The sequence below is a fragment of the Gossypium raimondii genome, chromosome 10 (genome assembly GCF_025698545.1).
Source record: "Gossypium raimondii isolate GPD5lz chromosome 10, ASM2569854v1, whole genome shotgun sequence".
In the NCBI taxonomy this organism is placed as follows: Eukaryota; Viridiplantae; Streptophyta; class Magnoliopsida; order Malvales; family Malvaceae; genus Gossypium; species Gossypium raimondii.
Window position 1 is genome coordinate 61,755,209 of NC_068574.1, and position 18,263 is coordinate 61,773,471.

General features: G+C 38.1%; 3 protein-coding genes and 1 pseudogene across 3 annotated transcripts; all 4 read right to left on the reverse strand.

Annotated features, from left to right (window-relative positions):
- Window positions 1-132: 132 nt before the first annotated feature.
- LOC128033669 (uncharacterized) lies at window positions 133-2,938 on the reverse strand. The gene is made up of 6 exons (XM_052621600.1): window positions 2,748-2,938; window positions 2,032-2,337; window positions 1,590-1,919; window positions 700-1,461; window positions 498-613; window positions 133-419 (listed from the first exon to the last, which is right to left on the reverse strand). The coding sequence occupies exons 2-5, from the start codon at window positions 2,242-2,244 to the stop codon at window positions 557-559; spliced, it is 1,362 nt and encodes a 453-aa protein (XP_052477560.1). The 5' UTR covers window positions 2,245-2,337; window positions 2,748-2,938; the 3' UTR covers window positions 133-419; window positions 498-556.
- Window positions 2,939-3,616: 678 nt separating this feature from the next.
- On the reverse strand, window positions 3,617-4,197 carry LOC128034041 (uncharacterized mitochondrial protein AtMg00810-like). The gene is made up of 2 exons (XM_052622587.1): window positions 3,960-4,197; window positions 3,617-3,870 (listed from the first exon to the last, which is right to left on the reverse strand). Exons 1-2 carry the CDS (start codon window positions 4,195-4,197, stop codon window positions 3,617-3,619), a joined length of 492 nt encoding a protein of 163 aa, XP_052478547.1.
- Window positions 4,198-7,047: 2,850 nt separating this feature from the next.
- On the reverse strand, window positions 7,048-13,462 carry LOC128034043 (uncharacterized). Its single transcript, XM_052622588.1, has 7 exons — window positions 12,410-13,462; window positions 11,449-11,832; window positions 10,884-11,342; window positions 8,481-9,197; window positions 7,750-8,214; window positions 7,248-7,313; window positions 7,048-7,158 (listed from the first exon to the last, which is right to left on the reverse strand). The coding sequence occupies exons 1-7, from the start codon at window positions 13,460-13,462 to the stop codon at window positions 7,048-7,050; spliced, it is 3,255 nt and encodes a 1,084-aa protein (XP_052478548.1).
- Window positions 13,463-13,698: 236 nt separating this feature from the next.
- On the reverse strand, window positions 13,699-15,212 carry LOC128034044 (probable disease resistance protein At4g27220; annotated as a pseudogene).
- Window positions 15,213-18,263: the final 3,051 nt, after the last annotated feature.

Here is an 18,263-nt window from a genome sequence, read left to right on the forward strand (position 1 = left end):
AAGAGAATTGGTGATATTATGATTGTGAGGATGAATATGAGAATCCTGGGATTCAAGAGATATTAGCTTCAACTTTTCATCAAAATACTGAAATAAGTACGTAATATTCTTTATAGAGAGAACAAAAAAAGATGAAACAAGCACACGCAAAATGAGTAGCAATCTTAATTAAATCGTCTAATCCCCCAAGCTGATACAAAAATACCAGCAAAAAGTATAATGTGGCTGAAATACATCCATAAAACTGTGGTCAACCTTACTACTAAAAGTTTTCATGTTTGTAATTCCCAGTGCCAAACATGATGCACTTCAAAATCAATACCTAGGTTATAATGTGAAATGCAACAGTTCAATAGTGGATTTGCAAAAACAGAATAAAGGAAAGTGGACGCCCCCATACTCCAACAGAGCAACTCAACCTACAATGAAAAAGGCATTTCCATGGTCACTTTGTAAAGCATTAGTTAAGCCATGATGAAAATAGAAGAGTAAATTACCATTTGGTTTGAATTGAAATGAAACTGAGCTTGTCTCACACGGACCCCAACATATTTCCTTATTTCATTTGGAGCAACTGATCAGTAACCTCGACCGCTTGAGAATTTTGAACATTCTGTACGTGCGTGATCAAAAGAAACAATTATAAAGAAAGGTAAAACCAACGTTTTCAAAAGTAAAACACCTTAAAATGATTGGTACCATTTCATCGAACATATGTTTTATGGTAGTGTTAAGGTCGCCTTCCCACTGCAGTTCACCGTCCTCATCTCCTGTTAAGTGCGCTTGTTCCAGCCTTGGTGTGCTTAACTCTCCTTGACAGAAATTCTTCATTTTGGGGCACTTTTTCACCTTCACCATTTGCAAGACTGGGAACTCCAACAAGTGATGCGCCAAGGAAAAGCTTGCTAGACTTGGCAGATGACTTAGTTGCAAATACTCCAGCTTGGGAAAAACAATGCTGGCCTGTAACTCTTCACCTTCACATGATATGATTTCTTCTATCAGCTCAGAATCAGCTATGCTCAATCTTTCTAGTAGTGTCAGGCTCTTAGCTGTCGAGCAAGCCATTAGATTGATGAATCCATGGCATCTTGAAACTTCCATACTTAATAGATTTTTGAAAGACAACAAAAATGGCTCTAAAGTCTTTAATGTTAGCTCTGGAAGTTGAGACAACCTTAAGGCCTCTAACTGATAGCATGCCGATGTGTGCCTTTCCTCGTTGATGAGTCCTTCAAACCGGACTATTTCAGAAATGGAGGCATTGTTTATAACAAGCTTCTCAAGCTTTGGTAGTGACTGAATGAAGGAATATGGAAGAGTAGTGAATGTCTCAGGAAAGAATTGGAGGTTAAGAAGTTTGAGGTTTGGGAAACACTGCAATGAGAGTTGTCCATCCCATATCCCCTTTATCATATCATTCGTCTTCAGTGTTAATTCTTGTAAAACAGGGAAAGTGTCCTGGACAACAACAAATATATTGAACATTGACTAAGGAGTTTTAAATTTGAGTTAGTTCAAAAGGCAACTTATAGGGAACCTCATTTTATTTGGATATAAATTCAAGTAATGAACATGGAATAGCATACCTCATTGACGCAAAACAAGGGTTGTTGGTTTGGGATTTCAACCTCACCAAATATCTGTGCTTTGGGGCATTCAATAACCTTCATAAATTTCAATGATGGCCATTGGGTGGTATGCATCCTAGAGTAGAAACTTTTCAAACTCGGCACCTTATCCAGTCCAAGGTGCGTTAGATGGGGAAATACAAACTTGGTCGTCACTGTTTCTGCCATAGTAGACCGAGTAGCTGATGTTGACTGTGCTTCATTGGCATTGAGTGCTTGCAGCTCAATTATTTCTTCTAACGAATCACAGCCCTGAATCAGCAACTTCTCCAAACGAGGGAAAACAACCTAATAAATCATTAGATTGGGTTAATAACTGAAATATGTTGAAATGAAAAAGATTAATGAAAGAAGTAAAAGGAGAAGAGAACAATGGTAAAGTAAAAGAAGAAGAAATGACCTTTTGATTGAGGACAGCAGAGTTATTTGTTTCTGTAGGTTGGTGAATTTGAGGTTCATCTCCACATACAGATTTAGAGATGAATGTTCTCAGCAGAGGACAATTTGTTAGTGTTAAATCTCTTAAGTATGGGAATTCAAAGCCATTCTCAAAGCAGGTATCTTTGAGTTTGGGAAGGTCTTCCAGACACAGGGACCACAGTGTAGAGAACATGTGATTCCTCTCTGGTGAGTAGGATGGGTGGTGCCATATCTTATGAATGTTAATGGAGGACAACTTCAGCCTCTTCAAATGGGGAATGACAACCTGTTGACATAAATAATTTGAGTTTGGATTTTATGAATATAAATAACAATATAAATTATTACACTTTTCTATTTTCATCAAATAAATTCAGTTGTATTTTAAGGTTAGAGGAAAAATTAGAAAAAATAATTTGTTTTTAAAATGTCTTTCAAATAAATATTTATACTATTATTCAAATACCAAACTTTTAAAACAAAAATCATATATTAAAAGTATTATTTATGTACTTTAATTTATTTTAAAAATAAGATAAAATTTATTCTATTGAGGATTCGAGTTTGGATGCATACTCTTACTAACACAACTAAAACCTAAATAAAGTGAGTAAAGCTTACGCTTCGCACAAATTCATCAAATAGAAAGATGATATGAATTAATTAGTTCCGATAAAGATTGAATGCCAAACTGACCTTCTCACAGAATAAAGCGGCAGTATCATCTTCCACGTCTTGCTCGTCTGTTGGAACAAAGAGACAATAACAGGCTGTTTTGTATCTTGCTTGAATAGCAAGCCTCGAGCCTTGTTGAAGAAACAAACTCAGAAGCAAAACAGAAAATGAAACTAGCAGGAGAATAACAGAAAAGAGAGAAGAAGGAATGAATGAAAAATGAGCTGATATTTTTTTCATTAACTCAAAACAAGGCATTAAGCCATTACATATTTCAGTCAACAAGTAAAACAAACAAGTAATCACCTAATCAACTACCTAACTCCACTAATTTGCATTGAAACTTACAAGATTAGCTTGTACAACTTGCATTCTTGACTTTTCGGTCAATCAATATCAAAACATTTACCTACTTAGTTCAACATGAACTAGATTACAAAACAATCAAAATGGAACTAAAGCAGCAAGTGGATTGGCGACTTCAAACTTGATTCTTTGCACACAATGGCACCATTGCTTTCGCTATTTCTTGAGCATGACCACCTTTGCATGTCGTGCATGGCCACCTTTGCATGGGAACTAAACTTAACACTCCTCCTTAGTTTCCATGCTAGTAACACCTAATTCCCTTTTGAATTTAACAAATTTAGACACATTGAGTGCCTTTGTGAAGATATCGACAATTTGCATACGAGCGCAATGAATCATTTCGATTTCATGAGCTTGTTCCATCTCCTTATAACATGCAACTTAATATTGAAGTGCTTGGTTCTACCATGAAAAATGGGATTTTTGCAATTGCAACAATGATTTGTTGTCATAATAAATCTCTGTTGCCTCTTTTGGTTATGGTTTAAATCACCAAGATTTTCTAAGCCATATGGCTTGATTCACAGCAGATGCTGACAACATATTAAACCTGCTTTGTTGATTGTGCCACGACTTTGTTTCTTAGAACTCCAGCAAAACATGCTTGAGCCAAGACTAAATGCATATCCGGATGTGCTCCTCATGTCATCACTCGATCCAGCCCAGTCACTATCAACATAGCCTATCAGCTTCATGTTTTCAGCCCTTTTGAACAATACACCATGATCAATGGTGCCTTTGATGTATCTTAGCACTCTTTTAGGCGCTTGAAAGTCTGATCATTGCAGCAATTCATGTATCTCGATAGCACACTAACAGCAAACATGATATCGGGTCTTGTTGCAGTCAAATACAACAGACTACCAATGAGACTCTTGTACATAGTCTCACAAATTGGTTCACCACTCCCTTGCCTCGAAAGCTTCACTCCAACAGCCATTGGTGTGCTTGTTGGCTTGCAGTTCTTCATAGAGAACTTATCCAGGATCTTCATAGTAAAAGAACTCTGACTAAGAAAGATTCCCTTTTCTGTTTGCTTCACTTCCATTCCAAGGAAGTAGTTCATTCTGCCTAAATCAGACATTTCAAACATTTCCATCATTTTTCTTTTGAAATCTGCGAGCATTCTTCTATCTCCTCCAGTTACCAGTAAATCATCAACATAGAGTGACAGGATAAGTGAGTTTCACTTGGTTCTTCTTCACATCGATGTTGGTTCACTGGGACTTCTCTCAAATTCCAAACTGAGCAGGTAAGAGTCAATTCGAGCATACCAGGCTCGAGGAGCCTGTTTCAGACCATATAAAGCCTTTTTCAGTCTGTACACCATGTGTTCTTTGCCAGTGATCACAAATCCTTGAGGCTGCTCGATGTAGATCTCTTCTTCCAGGAAACCATTGAGAAATGCAGACTTAACATCAAGCTGATGAATGGTCCACTGATGTTGAGCAGCCAAGGCAACTATCATTCTAACTGTGTCAAGCACAGCTCTTTGGTGCAAATGTTTCGGGTAGTCCGGACCATACCTTTGGCTAAATCCTTTGACAACAAGCACGGCTTTTAGCTTGTTGATCGCCATCGCATTACTGTTTTACTCGATAGACCCATTTTACTCCAATGGTCTTCTTTCCGGCGGGTTTATCAACTAGCTCCCATGTGCGGTTCTTCTCAATCATGTTGATTTCATTGACCATAGCTAGTTTCCGACCTTCATCGCCTCGGCCTCTTCAAAGCGCTAGGTTACGCTATTGCAACTGTGCCCTTTCATAAATATCATCTAGGGGCCTTGTGCCTCTCACGAGCACATCATCAACATCCATTTCGGTCCTAGTTGCTCAAGTTGACTTGATTAGGCACTAGGTCTTCAAGCGCTTACGCTCATTTTTCTCCCAATTCCAAAGAGCTTTTTCATCAAAGATGACATCTCTGCTCACTGGACTTTGTTTGTCAAGGGATCCGAACCTGTAGCCCTTCTTGACCGGTGTAGCCTACTAGAACACTGGTTGAGCCCTTTAGAGAGCTTGTCTCTCTTTTCTTTGTATTTGTGCATAACACGAGCAACCAAACACCTTCAGATGTGCCAAAGAAGGCTTGCCGAACCAAGCCTCGAAAGGTGTCTCGGATGCAAGAGCTTTGGTAGGAAGCATTACGAAGGTAAGCTGCAGTGTTCTTGCCTCGGCCCACATGGTTTTGGGCGGTTTCTTTTCAAGCAGAGACATCCGCCATATCCATCGAGCTTCTATTCTTTCTTTCGGCTACCCATTCTTTGAGGTGTGTAGACATTTGTGGTGATGTTTGATACCAACATCATTGCAAATGGCTTGAAACCGAGTGAAGTGTACTCGGTGCCATTATGCATCCTTATCGATTTCAAACTTGCAACCTGTTTCTTTCTCTCTGACGTTTTAAACTTCACAAACACTTGAGCTACCTCGGACTTGTGTTTTAAGAAGAAAATCCAGCAAAACCTTGTAAGATCATCAATGAAGAGGATGAAATACACTTTTCTTTGAGTGATTCGATCCTCATCAGACCACATACATCGAGTGCACCAGTGCAGTCTTTCAAGTAGCTCTCAAGTGAATTTGTAGGAAATGGCGGTCTTGCTGTTTCCCCATCCGCAAACTTCACATACATCATCATGCTCCATCGAGTGGTGAAGTTCTCTGCCAAACCCTCTTTGGCCATCTGAGCCATTGATCCGAAGTTGGCATGTCCAAGCCTTTGATGCCAAAGCTTGGAGTCATCAACAGAGGTGTGTATCTTTGAGTTTGAGTCATTTGCCAGTGAACCTCAAAGCATTTATCGGTCATTGTGATCATCATAAGGCTTGATCCACTTGGATCGATAATGTGGCATTGTTTGTCCTTGAACACAACAGAATAACCTTTCTCGGCGGTTGAGCTATCTTTGAGAAGGTTTCATCAATCTCGCACCAACAAACACATTTGGAATGATCTTGTTGCTGTGGGAGTACATATCAAGCACTTCTCCTCTTCCTTGATCCTTATAAATGACCATTTCCAACCTTGACCTTGGTTTTATAACTTCATCCAAGGTTTTAAACAAGGAGGCATCTGGTGACATGTGGTTAGTGCAACCACCGTCCAAAGAACTTGACCTTTTGAGCATTTCTTACGAGCAAGCTAAGCGAGGAAGCAAAGAAAGACACTGTTCTTCTTGGTCACTACTGATCCTCGGCTACTCGAGCTTCAACCTTTGATCGCTGAAATTGATTACGCCTTGGCTTACTCCCTGCTTTCTGAGACCCTTTCAACATGGCCCTTCTTCTTGCGGTGTTGGCATCGCATCCGCCTAAACCAACATCATCTTCGGATGACTGGCCTCTTGCAATGTCTGCAGGGCTGGTCATTACTCCTTCGATGTCGATCTTAGGCTGTTTTTCCAAGGCCTTTTGCTTCTTGCGACTTTGAAGCTCGAGGCTTCTCTGGCCTTGGCATTGAATGCACCTTCCTGGTGATCTTCAGCTCTGCTAGCTCTCCTTTGTTCCTGAGCATAGAAAGTGTTGATTAGCTCAGTCAAAGAGATGGTAGCAAGGTCTCTTGAGTCCTCTAAGGAGGATATCTTGGCCTCATATCTCTCAGGCAAAGTGGAGAGGACCTTTTCCACAATTCTTGCCTCATCAAAGTGCTCACCAAGGAGCCTTATACTGTTAACCACTGCTATGATTACATCGCATCTTTGCTTCACTTGTTTCTTCTTCCTTCATCTTTAGATTCTCGAAATCCCTTCTCAAATTTAATAGCTGCTGTTGCCTTGTTCTCTCAGTGCCTTGAAACTCCTCCTTAAGCTTATCCCAGGCCTGTTTTGGAGTCTCACAGGCCATAATTCTAGTGAAGATGACATCGATACAGTTCGGATGCGAGGACATGGCTTTATGCCTTTTGGTCCTCTCATCGACATGTTTGCCTTATCTCGAGCTCTTGTGGGATTAGCCTCGGTGGTCTGGCTCGACATCTGTGTTAACAACTTCCCACAGATCAAAGGCTGCAGGTAAGTCTTCATCTTGACCACCATATGTGGAAGCCATCTCCATTGAAGACTGGTGGAAATTTGGTGAAAAACTTGAGGAAGACATTCAGCTTTCTTAGTTTAATACAACAGGTCCACTAAGAATGAAGCTCTAGATACCAATTGTTGGAACAAAGAGACAATAACAGGCTGTTTTGTATCTTGCTTGAATAGCAAGCCTCGAGCCTTGTTGAAGAAACAAACTCAGAAGCAAAACAGAAAATGAAACTAGCAGGAGAATAACAGAAAAGAGAGAAGAAGGAATGAATGAAAAATGAGCTGATATTTTTTCATTAACTCAAAACAAGGCATTAAGCCATTACATATTTCAGTCAACAAGTAAAACAAACAAGTAATCACCTAATCAACTACCTAACTCCACTAATTTGCATTGAAACTTACAAGATTAGCTTGTACAACTTGCATTGCTGACTTTTCAGTCAATCAATATCAAAACATTTACCTACTTAGTTCAACATGAACTAGATTACAAAACAATCAAAATGGAACTAAAACAGCAAGTGGATTGGCAGCTTCAAACTTCAGTTGCTGCACACAATGGCACCACTGCTTGCTGCTATTTCTTCGAGCATGACCACCTTTGCATGTCGTGCATGGCCACCTTTGCATGGGAACTAAACTTAACATCGTCAATCACTTTTTCACTCTTTCTTGAAATTGTAGAAGAAAATGCCGTCATTTTAGGGCACTCAGCTATCGTAATATGCTGCAAATTTGGAATTTCAAGAGATCGACTTCCCAAATAAAAATTTGTCAAGTTGGAACACGTCTCTATTTTTACAATGCAGAAGTTAGGAAATATCAAATTATGTATGGTTGCTCCATCCTCGTCTTCCCTGATCACTTGTTCCATTGCATTGCATTCTTTTACTTCTATGATTCTTAGTTGCTTCAGGCTCAAAAGCATAGACGGGGTAAAAATATAGTTCAAGCTGCTACATTTATAAATCTCCATTCTGACAAGGTTCTTCGACTCCAAAATTTCTTGAGGGTTTCTTTTCCATATTTCTATCAACTTTGGAAACGTGTCAGAGATGTCCCGATCAAATAGGATATTGAATCCACCCTAAAACAACAAATCCATCCATATTATTACACTCATAATTCAAAAATAAACACTCTTTGTTAGTTAGTCAAGTAGGTTTTAATTTTTTTTTAAAATGATGAAAGAATAGGAAAGAAAATCGAGCACTAACTTTTATTGTATCAAGACAGGAGGAAGCTAGTTAGCATTATGAACCAACACCGTACCTCTTTTGTGTACAACTGTTGTATGGTGGTATTCAGGTCCCCTTTCCAACACACTTTTTGAATGAAATGCCCGTGTTTTACTCTTTGTAATTGCGGGGTGCTTAAAACTCCCTCAGAAAAGATCTTCAATCTACAACACATTTGCACAACTACGTCTTCCAAACAAGGGAAGTTGAAGGTGTAACTCCCTGGACAAAAGCTTGTGAGCCTTGGTAGGTCTCTTATATCTAAACATTTCAATTTCCTGACAACTATTGTCTGATGATAGTCTCCCTCATTTGTCACTATTTCTGTCATTTCAGTGCAGCCGCTCACCCTCATTTTTGTTAATTGCACCAGATTCTCAATTACAAAGGGTGTGACTAAATTTGTCATCATTGTGCAATTTGACACCTCCAAAGTTGTGAGATTTTGGAAAGATAATGACGAGGCTCCAATATTTTTCAAATCATCACAACCCCAAATTTTGAGCTTTTGGAGATTAGTGAGAATATGACCAAGTTCCGAATCTTTCCTCCATACATGCTTAAGATTTTTGGAAGAAAGCAATTTCAGATTTTTTATTTGTGACAGAGTCCCAACATCTCCCTTACAAGGGACTACATGTTTGAAATCAAAATTACTAAACTTTAGATTTTTCAAATTGTAGAATCTTCGGACGAGAGGAAATATATAAGAAGATCCACTATGAATGCCACCATCCACTTCAAAAACCTTAATGCGAGAGAACAAATCCCATAGAAATTGATCCATACCACTAAAATTTAGTAACTGAAGTGTCTCTAAATTGAGAAGGACCTAGGAAACCAAGTAAACATTAACAAATGAAGCTCAATGTTGATGTACATGCTTAAATAAAACCAATGTAGAGTAATAGGAATTTTCTTTTTAAAAATTTAAGAAAACAGAATACCTTATGAATAATAATAATAATAATAATAATAATAATAATAATAATAATAATAATAATAATAATGACAAACACAAGTAAAAACCCGAATGAAGAATAGGAAGTCTGAATTAAAATGCACAAGCAATCATTGTTTCTGATTAAACAAAAAAGGCAGAATAATGTAAGTTAAAACAAAAGGTTAATATAATACATGATAGTTTTACTTTTTAATTGCCTACAAAACAATAATCTCTTCTCTTTCTAATCTGACGATTAAATGTTCAAATTAGTGTGCAACCTTTCAAAATGTTGATATAAGCCCGACCTTTATAAAAATCTTTAAATCAACATTTTCACCTACTTCAATTTAATTTGAGTAAAAATAAGTGAAATCTAATATATTTAGAATAATGTACATGATAGTTGAATCAAATATTGCTTGAAAATAATATAATATAATATAATATAAATATAATTTGAGCCATGATATACACTATTTGAGAAAGCCTTATTTGAGCACTTTCAAAAAAGTTTTAGAATTTATTTGAGCATTTTAAAAGGTTTGGTTTTCATTTGAACGTTTTTTTTAAATGTTAGGCTCTTATATTAGCATTTTAAAAATTTTAACTATTTTGTGAGCAACCCTTAAAAGGTTAGGCCTCTATTTGAGCATTTAGCCCCTTTTTTATCCACCTTGTCCTAACACATTGTACTTTTTCTTTCTATCTTTTTCACAAAAATAAAAGGTAAACTACAGCCATGGTCACTCTAAAATAGGGTTTGTCTTATTTTGGCAACTTCAATTTTTTTTTTAAAATTTAGTCACTCTAAATAAGATATCTGTGGAAATTTGTCACTATTGTTAATGGATTGCTAATGTGACACATTAGTCTATTGAGTGACTGACAAGTGGCTTTTTTTAATTAACTAAAGTTTAAGCGCAAAAAATTTTGGACTAATTATAAGGATGCCTTTAAACTTTAGTCAAAAGTCAATAAAAAATTTCACTTGTTAGTTTTAACAGTAGTAACTAACTCACACAATTATCTTATTTAGAGTGCCTAAATTAAGAAAAAATTTTAAAATTTACAAATTGAAATGGTATTATTCTATTTTGAAAATATATCGTCTCACATTTTTAAATTTAAATTTAAATTTTAAAATGTGTTTCATAATTATATTAACATTTTATTTAATATAAAAATTACAACAAAAAGTGTTAGAATATAATAAGTAAATAGATAATTATTTATCACATAATGTGAAAAATAGTAAGTTGATTTTATTTGTCAAAATCTTATTTTTGAAATAAATTATTTCTTCATTTTTAGAAAAAAATAAAAATTTAACTTTTATTTAAATATAATATAAAAATATAAAATATTATCATAATAATATTAATTATGATTTTAAAATTAATATTTATATAATTTCATAATTCCAATGATGACCCTAAACTAGTAAATACTTAAATATAAGTATTAGATAGATATCTCCAAAGAAATGCCTATCAAAGCAATGTAAGATTCAGTTAATTAAATTGCATTATTATGGCATATAACAACATAACATGCATGTGATCATATACGTACCTCTTCAACCAAGAAAACTGCCTCCCCATTTCCCTTCCTTTCCTGGATTCTAACATCTTCTAAACCCACTATCATTAGCAAAGCAGAACAATCCGTGGTCAAATTTTTCAACATTGGCCACACAATTGTATGTTGCCCTTTATAGAAACATTTGAGCTTGCTTAAGTATTCAACCGCTAGGAAAGACACTTTGGGAAACTCAAAACTCACAGGCTGCTCCTCTACACCTTCCCCTCCCGATACAATCTCCTCCACCCCACACTCTCTTATCCGTAAACGTTCAAGTTGCGGAAGATGTTTGGCTATTAACGCTGGAAATAGATTTTTTAGACTCCGACAGTCTGAAACACTTAATTCTCGTAGATTTTTAAAAGAATCTGGTTGTAGCTCATTATGAAATATCATCTTCGCATTTGTCAACCCCCTGATTGTCATCCTTTCCAAGCTTGGAATTGCAACCTATTCATATATATCATTCATGCCCATAAGAAAGTTAGCTCATGTAATCCAGGACGAATCAACTGAATCATATAAGAGTGTAAGACTAATGAAATAAATAAATCACCTTCTTATTGAAGAGAGTATGCATGCCGGACTCAATACCGCTTTCACTAATGAATTCTTTTAATTTCGGGCAACCGTCAATCTCTAGCTTTTTCAACAAAGGGAATTCGATATTATAATTTCCTGAGCAGAAGGAGATGAGGTTTCGAAGGTAATGCATATCCAGAAAGTTTAATCGGGGGAAACAAATCACATTATTCATTTCTTCTTGATCTTCTTCTTCTATTTCCTCTGTAAACATTATCTCCCTTAAGGACTCACAGCCCCATATCTCAAAGCGGTGGAGCTGCACCAGACTCCTGGCGACAGAGGGTGACAACAGATGCTCCAACTTGCCGCATGCAGTGATGATCAACCTCCTCAAATTCGAACTCCAATGATATGTCTGCTTGTGCCATATTATGTTGTTGTTAATGGAATGATGGAAAACAAGTTGCATACATTTTCAAACAATTCTTTTCTTGTAAAAATCTAAATGGAAGGGAAACGAAAAGATAATACGTAACATAATTTGAAAACATGATTTTCGATTTTAAAGAATTTTAGTTCGAACTGTGAATTCCAATTACATTTTCATAATTTTGTGTATTGAATTGATTTTGGACTTTCCATCAGTTTGGATTAAAATTTAAATTTTGGGTTTGAAATTTATTTTGTAGCCTTAAAACCATTGGATAATTAATTATTTTATTATTAGAAATTTAAGGTTAGTGGATCAAATAATTATCTAATAATTATAACTTTATGACGATGTCACTAAATAGTTGCAGTATAAATAAAAGTTGTAAAAGAATATATGAATAATGTCAAACAAATACCTGATTAATGAAAAGTGGTAGGGGCTCAAAACTCGTGGAACACCTTTCCTCTTGACAGCAAAAACTAATAAGTTGCGGCAGACACGCAAGTTTTATGAAACGTAATTCAGAGAGCTCAATTTTGTTCATTGTGATATATTGCACCTGCTTACCATTTAGGACATGAAGACTCTGTAAATGTGGAAAACCGTTCCCTTTATTTAACTCTGCAAGTACATTCTTGATGCCTTCAAGACCTTTTAGGTCTAGGTACAAATCTTCAGCCTTTCCCAGCAACATTTTCACCCCATTATCCAAACAAATATTTGTATATAACTGGAGCTTCAATGTCCTTGAACATTCATGTCTTCGGAGCAAGATGGATATAGGAATATCACCTACAATAATCTTGTATCTGTTCAATGTCTCAATGAATCGATGCTTTGGAATCATTTGGATATCGGAAATACGAACATATAAAGTAGTTAGACGAGACAAATTGTTTAATTCATCAAGGCTTGCATTTCTCCTCTCGTTCTCAACTACTCCTTCATTTTCCCATTCAGCAAAGCTTCCCTCCATATATAATTCTTCTAATTTAGATAAACTTGATAAGACATTTGGTGGGATGATTTTGAGTTGTCTACACTCACTCAAATCTAACAACCTTAACCGAGTCAATTGTGCTATCTCCTTGGGTAGTTCTTTAATCCTTGACAAAGCAAGGTCAAGGATTTCTAAATTTTTGAGCTCTCCAATGATGGTTATGTCTTCAACTAGACATCCTCTTAGACATAACGTGCGAAGGTCTATGAGGTGATTAATTGAGTCAGGTAGATAGGAATATGAAGGTAAATCCAAGACTCTGAGACTTTCAATTCGTCTGAAAAAATCGGGAGGAATTGCCACTAAATCATCACGGGCCATATGGAAAAAGGAAAGACCTGAATACTCCATCTCCTTAGGAAGCTCGGCTACAATTTTAGGACAAGGTAAGCTTATCACTCTCAAGCTGTTCATTTTCGCCTTATCGGACCACTCCTTTGGAATATGATCTCTCAAAACAAGCATATGGTAGTCCCTCGAAGCAATAGCTAAAGCAGCATCCCAAACAACATCATGGATATCAAAGTGCTCATCATCATAACTATCAAGCAGCAGGGAAGACGCTTTGAGATTAGCCACAACTGTTAATACTTCATTTCTAGCTTCTTCCATAGTGTTGACACCACCAAATAAACCCAAACCCACAGTATATCTCATCAACTTCTCAACCAGACCATTATGGCCTATTACACAGCAAAGCAAGAAAGTCAGCTTAACTTCCTCACTTTCTAAATAATTAAAACTCAACTCAATAGCTCTATATGCTGCAGTTATCCCCGTGAAGTTGCTTGTTAAAGGCCTCTCTAGTTCTCGTAAAGTATTCTTCCACTCAAACAATCTCTTGTTTCTCAAAGTCCTGCAATCGTCATAATGGCTATCGGTAATCCTGCACATTTTTGGCTACTTCCATAGTGTAGGCTTCAAATCGCAACTTTCAACACAACCGACCTTCTTCTTGAGCAGTACCAGCCTCCTTTTCATTTAGAAGCCTAATGGAAAAATGTTTTTGAGCATCCATCCCATTTGATAAAACATTGAGCTTTCTAGAAGTTAATAGTAATTTGCAGCCCTTGTGTTCATCTCCCAAAGGAATCCCTACTTCCTCAATATCAACCTTTGCCCAAATGTCATCCAAGACAACCGAACCCTCGTCTCTTTCTTCAATCTTTCTCGTAGTCGAAGTGCCTTTACATCAACCTTTGTGCTCCTCAAATTTCAAGCCCAATAACTCCGCAATTACATTGCGAATTTTCTCAATATCAATGGTTTGAGTTATTGTTGCTATGACAACCGAATCAAACAACTTGTCCTTGACCTTTCTAGCGATTTCTTTTACCGCGTTGTTTTTCCAATGCCGCCCCATACGTGCACCCTAATAACGCCGACGCTATCATCTTTCGGTGCCCCATTATTTCATTCAAAACCAACGTTCTTGAGTCGAATTGCTTGTAACCTTTACTTGGTGGGACAGTGATTCTCTGTAAAGGTACAGGATAAGAAACAAATCAAACTTGCCCCGCTCAAGTAGATCGGCAATGACCTTCGCCTCATTGTAGCTTTCGGGCTATGCTTATAACAAGTCCAAAAATTAGGACACAAACCAATGAAACACTTTTTTTTTGCTTTTTTGTTGAAGTTGGTCAGCATTAAGCCAACACTCGATTCCATACAGGCCATGAAGACCAAGCAAAGTGGAGCAGATGCAAGGGTCACGATACAAGCTCATTTTGTTCATTTTGTTATATTTAGTTGATGAAATGAGTGTTAGTTCATTTCTAACTAAGTTAGCTTTCGATTGATGTAATTAGCTTATGTATGAGTAAACACAGTTTTGTATAAGTTTACAAGCTAAGATTTCAAGTTTCTATGTAATTAGTGGAGGTAGGTAATTACTTGTTGATTTTGACAAGCCTTATGCTTGAGTTATGTCTTGGCTTCAAGCCATTGTTTTATGTATGAATGAAATCAGTTTTGTTCATCAATATTCTCTCAAATTTCCCACTTATTCTCTTCTTTCTTTAACTCGAAATTGTTTGTTTGCTCAAGAAGTTTCGAGGCTTGCTCGACAAGATACTTCTTGAGTCGCTTGATTTCGTTGTTGCACCAACAATTGGTATCGAGCTTATTTCTTAAGGGACCTATTATACAAATCCATGGCTTCATCAAGCTTTTCACCACCGCACCTCAAGTATTCAATGGAGAAGGCTATCACATATGGGTGGTCAAAATGAAGACTTACTGCGGGCTTATGATCGTGGGAGGTGGTCAACTCAGATGTTGAACCGTAACCACTTAGAGGCAATCCAACAATGGCTCGGATCAGGCGAGATCTTGATGAGAGGACCAAGAGGCACAAGGCCATGTCTTGCATTGAACTCAAAGGTCGATGTGATTTTCACAAGGATTATGGCACATGAATCACCAAAACAGAACTGAGATAAGTTGCAAGAAGAGTTTCAAGGGACAGAGAGGACAAGGCGAACGATTCATTGAATTTGAGGAGAGATTTGAGAATTTAAAGATGAAGGAAGAAGAAAGCATCAAGCAATATTCGGCAGGATTATGGTCGTGGTTAATAGCATCGGGCTCCTTGGAGAGCGCTTTAATAAAGCTAGGATAGTGGAGAAAGTAATAGCAACTCTGCTCGAGAGGTATGAGGCAAAATCTCATCTCTCGAGGACTCAAGGATCATCCACCATTTCCACGACCGAGTTGATCAATGCTCTATATGCTCAAGAGCGAGAGGAGAGCAAGTAGATGGAAGAGCATCAAGAAGGTGCCTTTCGAGGCAAGGACAAATCGCCTACAAAGGCAAGAAGGCACGGAAAGACAAGCCAAAGAATGATGTTTGCGAGAAGAGAAGGTCAAACTTGCAAGCACTGCAGAAGGGTGGTCATCCGGAAGAAAATCTTGGTTCAATCCGGATCTTGTGTGTCGACATTGTAAGAAGAAGGGTCATGTTGAGAGAGTTTGTAAGAGCAAGACCAAATTAAGACGAACCGGTCTCAACAGATGAAAGTGAGGCTCGAGTAGCTAAGGAGGACAAGTGACCAAGAGGAGCAAGTCTTTCTTTGTGTCATGCTCATTTGCTCAGGAAAGGCTCTCATCTGGTTGGCTCCTAGGCGATGGATGCACCAATCACATGACACCGATCTTGCAATCTTCAAGTCTTTAGACGTAAACCTGTAGAACCAAAGTCAAAATTGGTAATGGGCACTTTATTCAAGTGAAGGCAAAGGTGATGTCTTGATATGCACTCCACAGTGCCAAAATGATCTCAAATGTGCTCTGGTGCTCGAAATTGTGAAACCTACTCAAGATAGCTCAATTCTTTGGAGAAAGGTTACTCTGTGGTGTTCAAGGACAAGCGATGCCAAATCGGTGATCCAAGTGGATCCAAAGCGATGGCGATCCCTATGGTGATAAGAGCTTTGTGGTTGATGGACAAAGAAGTCGCATTGCCTACATGACCACATCGATGAATCTAAGTTGTGGCATCAAAGGTGGGACATGCCAACTTCGGATCGATGGCGAATGGTCGAGAAGACTGGCTGAAAACTTCATCAACTCGGTGGACCATGATGATGTGTGTAAAGTGTGTCGACTAGGAAAAGCAGCGATTGCCATTTCCATGAATCAAGCACGGAGAGCCTCGAAAAACTCCAACTGGTGCACTGCGATGTGTGTGGCCCTATGAGGATCGAGTCACTAAGTGGAAGCAGTATTTCATCTTGTTTATTGATGATTTCTCTAGATATTCTTGGCTTTACTTCTTAAAAGAAATCGAAGTGGCCACTTGTGTTTTGGAAGTTTAAAGCTGCTGCTGAGATGTAAAGCAGTGCAAGTCAAGACCATAAGGTCGATAATGGACCGAGTACACCTCGGCTCGGCCCAAGCCTTCGTGATAAGCGGGCATCAAACACCAGCTTACCAACACTTATACACCTCAACAGAATGGTGTAAGTGAAAGGAAGAATAGGAGCTTAATGGATATGGCCAGGTGCTTAATGATTCAGAAGAATCTGCCTAAAGCACTATGGGCAGAAGCAGTTAACACTGCAACATACATTCAAAATAGACTTCCAACCAAGGCTTTGGATCAGAAGACTCCATTCGAGGCCTGGTTTGGCTTCAAGCCATCACTGGCTCATCTGAAGGTCTTTGGATGCATATGTTACACACATGTACCGCTGTTTAAAGGGACAAATTATGCGAAAGGGCTCGACCTGGTCTTCTGGTGGGCTACAAAGACCTTTGTTAAGAAGGGCTATAGGATCTTGGATCCTTCAACAAACAAAGTGTCAGTAAGCAGGGATGTGGTATTTGATGAAAGGTCATGTTGGAACTGGGAAAGGCATGAACCTGAGGAAGTTTCTGAAGAACTTACAACAAACCAAGCTGAGCCAGAACAAAGTGTTCCTGAAATGGACATTGATGATGAACCAGTCAGAGGAACAAGATCAATGACTGAGATTTATGAAAGGGCTCATATAGCCATAGCTGAACCAAGTAACTTTGAAGAGGCTGAAGCTCAGCAAGAGTGGAAGCAGGCAATGGCTGAGGAGATCAGCATGATTGAGAAGAACCAGACCTGGGAATTGGTTGAAAGGCCAGTCAAAAGGAAGGTGATTGGGGTGAAATGGGTGTACAAAGCCAAGCAGAATGCTGATGGAACCTTGAACAAACTGAAAGCAAGGTTGGTTGTCAAGGGTTCATCAGAGGTATGGCTTGACTACGGAGACCTTTGCACCAAGAGCTGTGCTCGACACCATCGATCATTGATTGCCTTATGACCCATTTCGAATGGAAAATTCATCAACTCGATGTGAAATCAGCCTTCTCGAATGGTTTTTAGATGAAGACATCTATGTTGAACAACCACAAGGGTTTGAAATAGTGGGAGAGAGCATATGGTCTACAAATTGAAGAAGGCCCTATATGGCTTAAAACAGCTCCAAGGGCACGATGCAGTGAGAATCGATGGCTACTTGGTGATCCGGGATTCAATCGAAGCAAGAGTGAGCCAACATCAGTATGTCAAGAAGCAAGGGACACAAACACAACTCATTGTGTCCCTATATGTTGATGACTTCTTGGTGACAGGAGGAGATCGGCGATCTTTGGTTAATTTCAAGACCAAGATGCAAGAGGTGTTTGAAATGTCCGATCTTGGGAGATGTCCTATTTTCTTGGAATGGAGGTGACTCAAGCACGAATGGGATATTTTAAGTCGAAGAGCTTTGCCACAAAGATTCGACCAAGTTCTCCATGCAAAACAGCAAACCAACTAAAACATCTGTTGCTGTTGGAGAAAAACTATCGAGCCAAGGAGATTTTGAGAAGGTATGTGAAACTACCTACAGGAGTCTAGTTGGTTGTTTGCTATACTTGACTGCCACTAGACCGGACATAA

Coding starts and splice junctions, on each gene's coding strand:
- LOC128033669 (XM_052621600.1), bottom strand. CDS start 2,244: ATGTTCTCTACACTGTGGTCCCTGTGTCTGGAAGACCTTCCCAAACTC. Junction 1,920..2,031: donor CTGCTGTCCTCAATCAAAAG/GTCATTTCTTCT, acceptor ATGATTTATTAG/GTTGTTTTCCCTCGTTTGGA. Junction 1,462..1,589: donor CCTTGTTTTGCGTCAATGAG/GTATGCTATTCC, acceptor GTTGTTGTCCAG/GACACTTTCCCTGTTTTACA.
- LOC128034041 (XM_052622587.1), bottom strand. CDS start 4,197: ATGATGGAAATGTTTGAAATGTCTGATTTAGGCAGAATGAACTACTTC. Junction 3,871..3,959: donor TATGTACAAGAGTCTCATTG/GTAGTCTGTTGT, acceptor TGCAATGATCAG/ACTTTCAAGCGCCTAAAAGA.
- LOC128034043 (XM_052622588.1), bottom strand. CDS start 13,462: ATGGAAGAAGCTAGAAATGAAGTATTAACAGTTGTGGCTAATCTCAAA. Junction 11,833..12,409: donor ATGTCCTAAATGGTAAGCAG/GTGCAATATATC, acceptor TGGCACAAGCAG/ACATATCATTGGAGTTCGAA. Junction 11,343..11,448: donor ATACTCTCTTCAATAAGAAG/GTGATTTATTTA, acceptor ATATATGAATAG/GTTGCAATTCCAAGCTTGGA.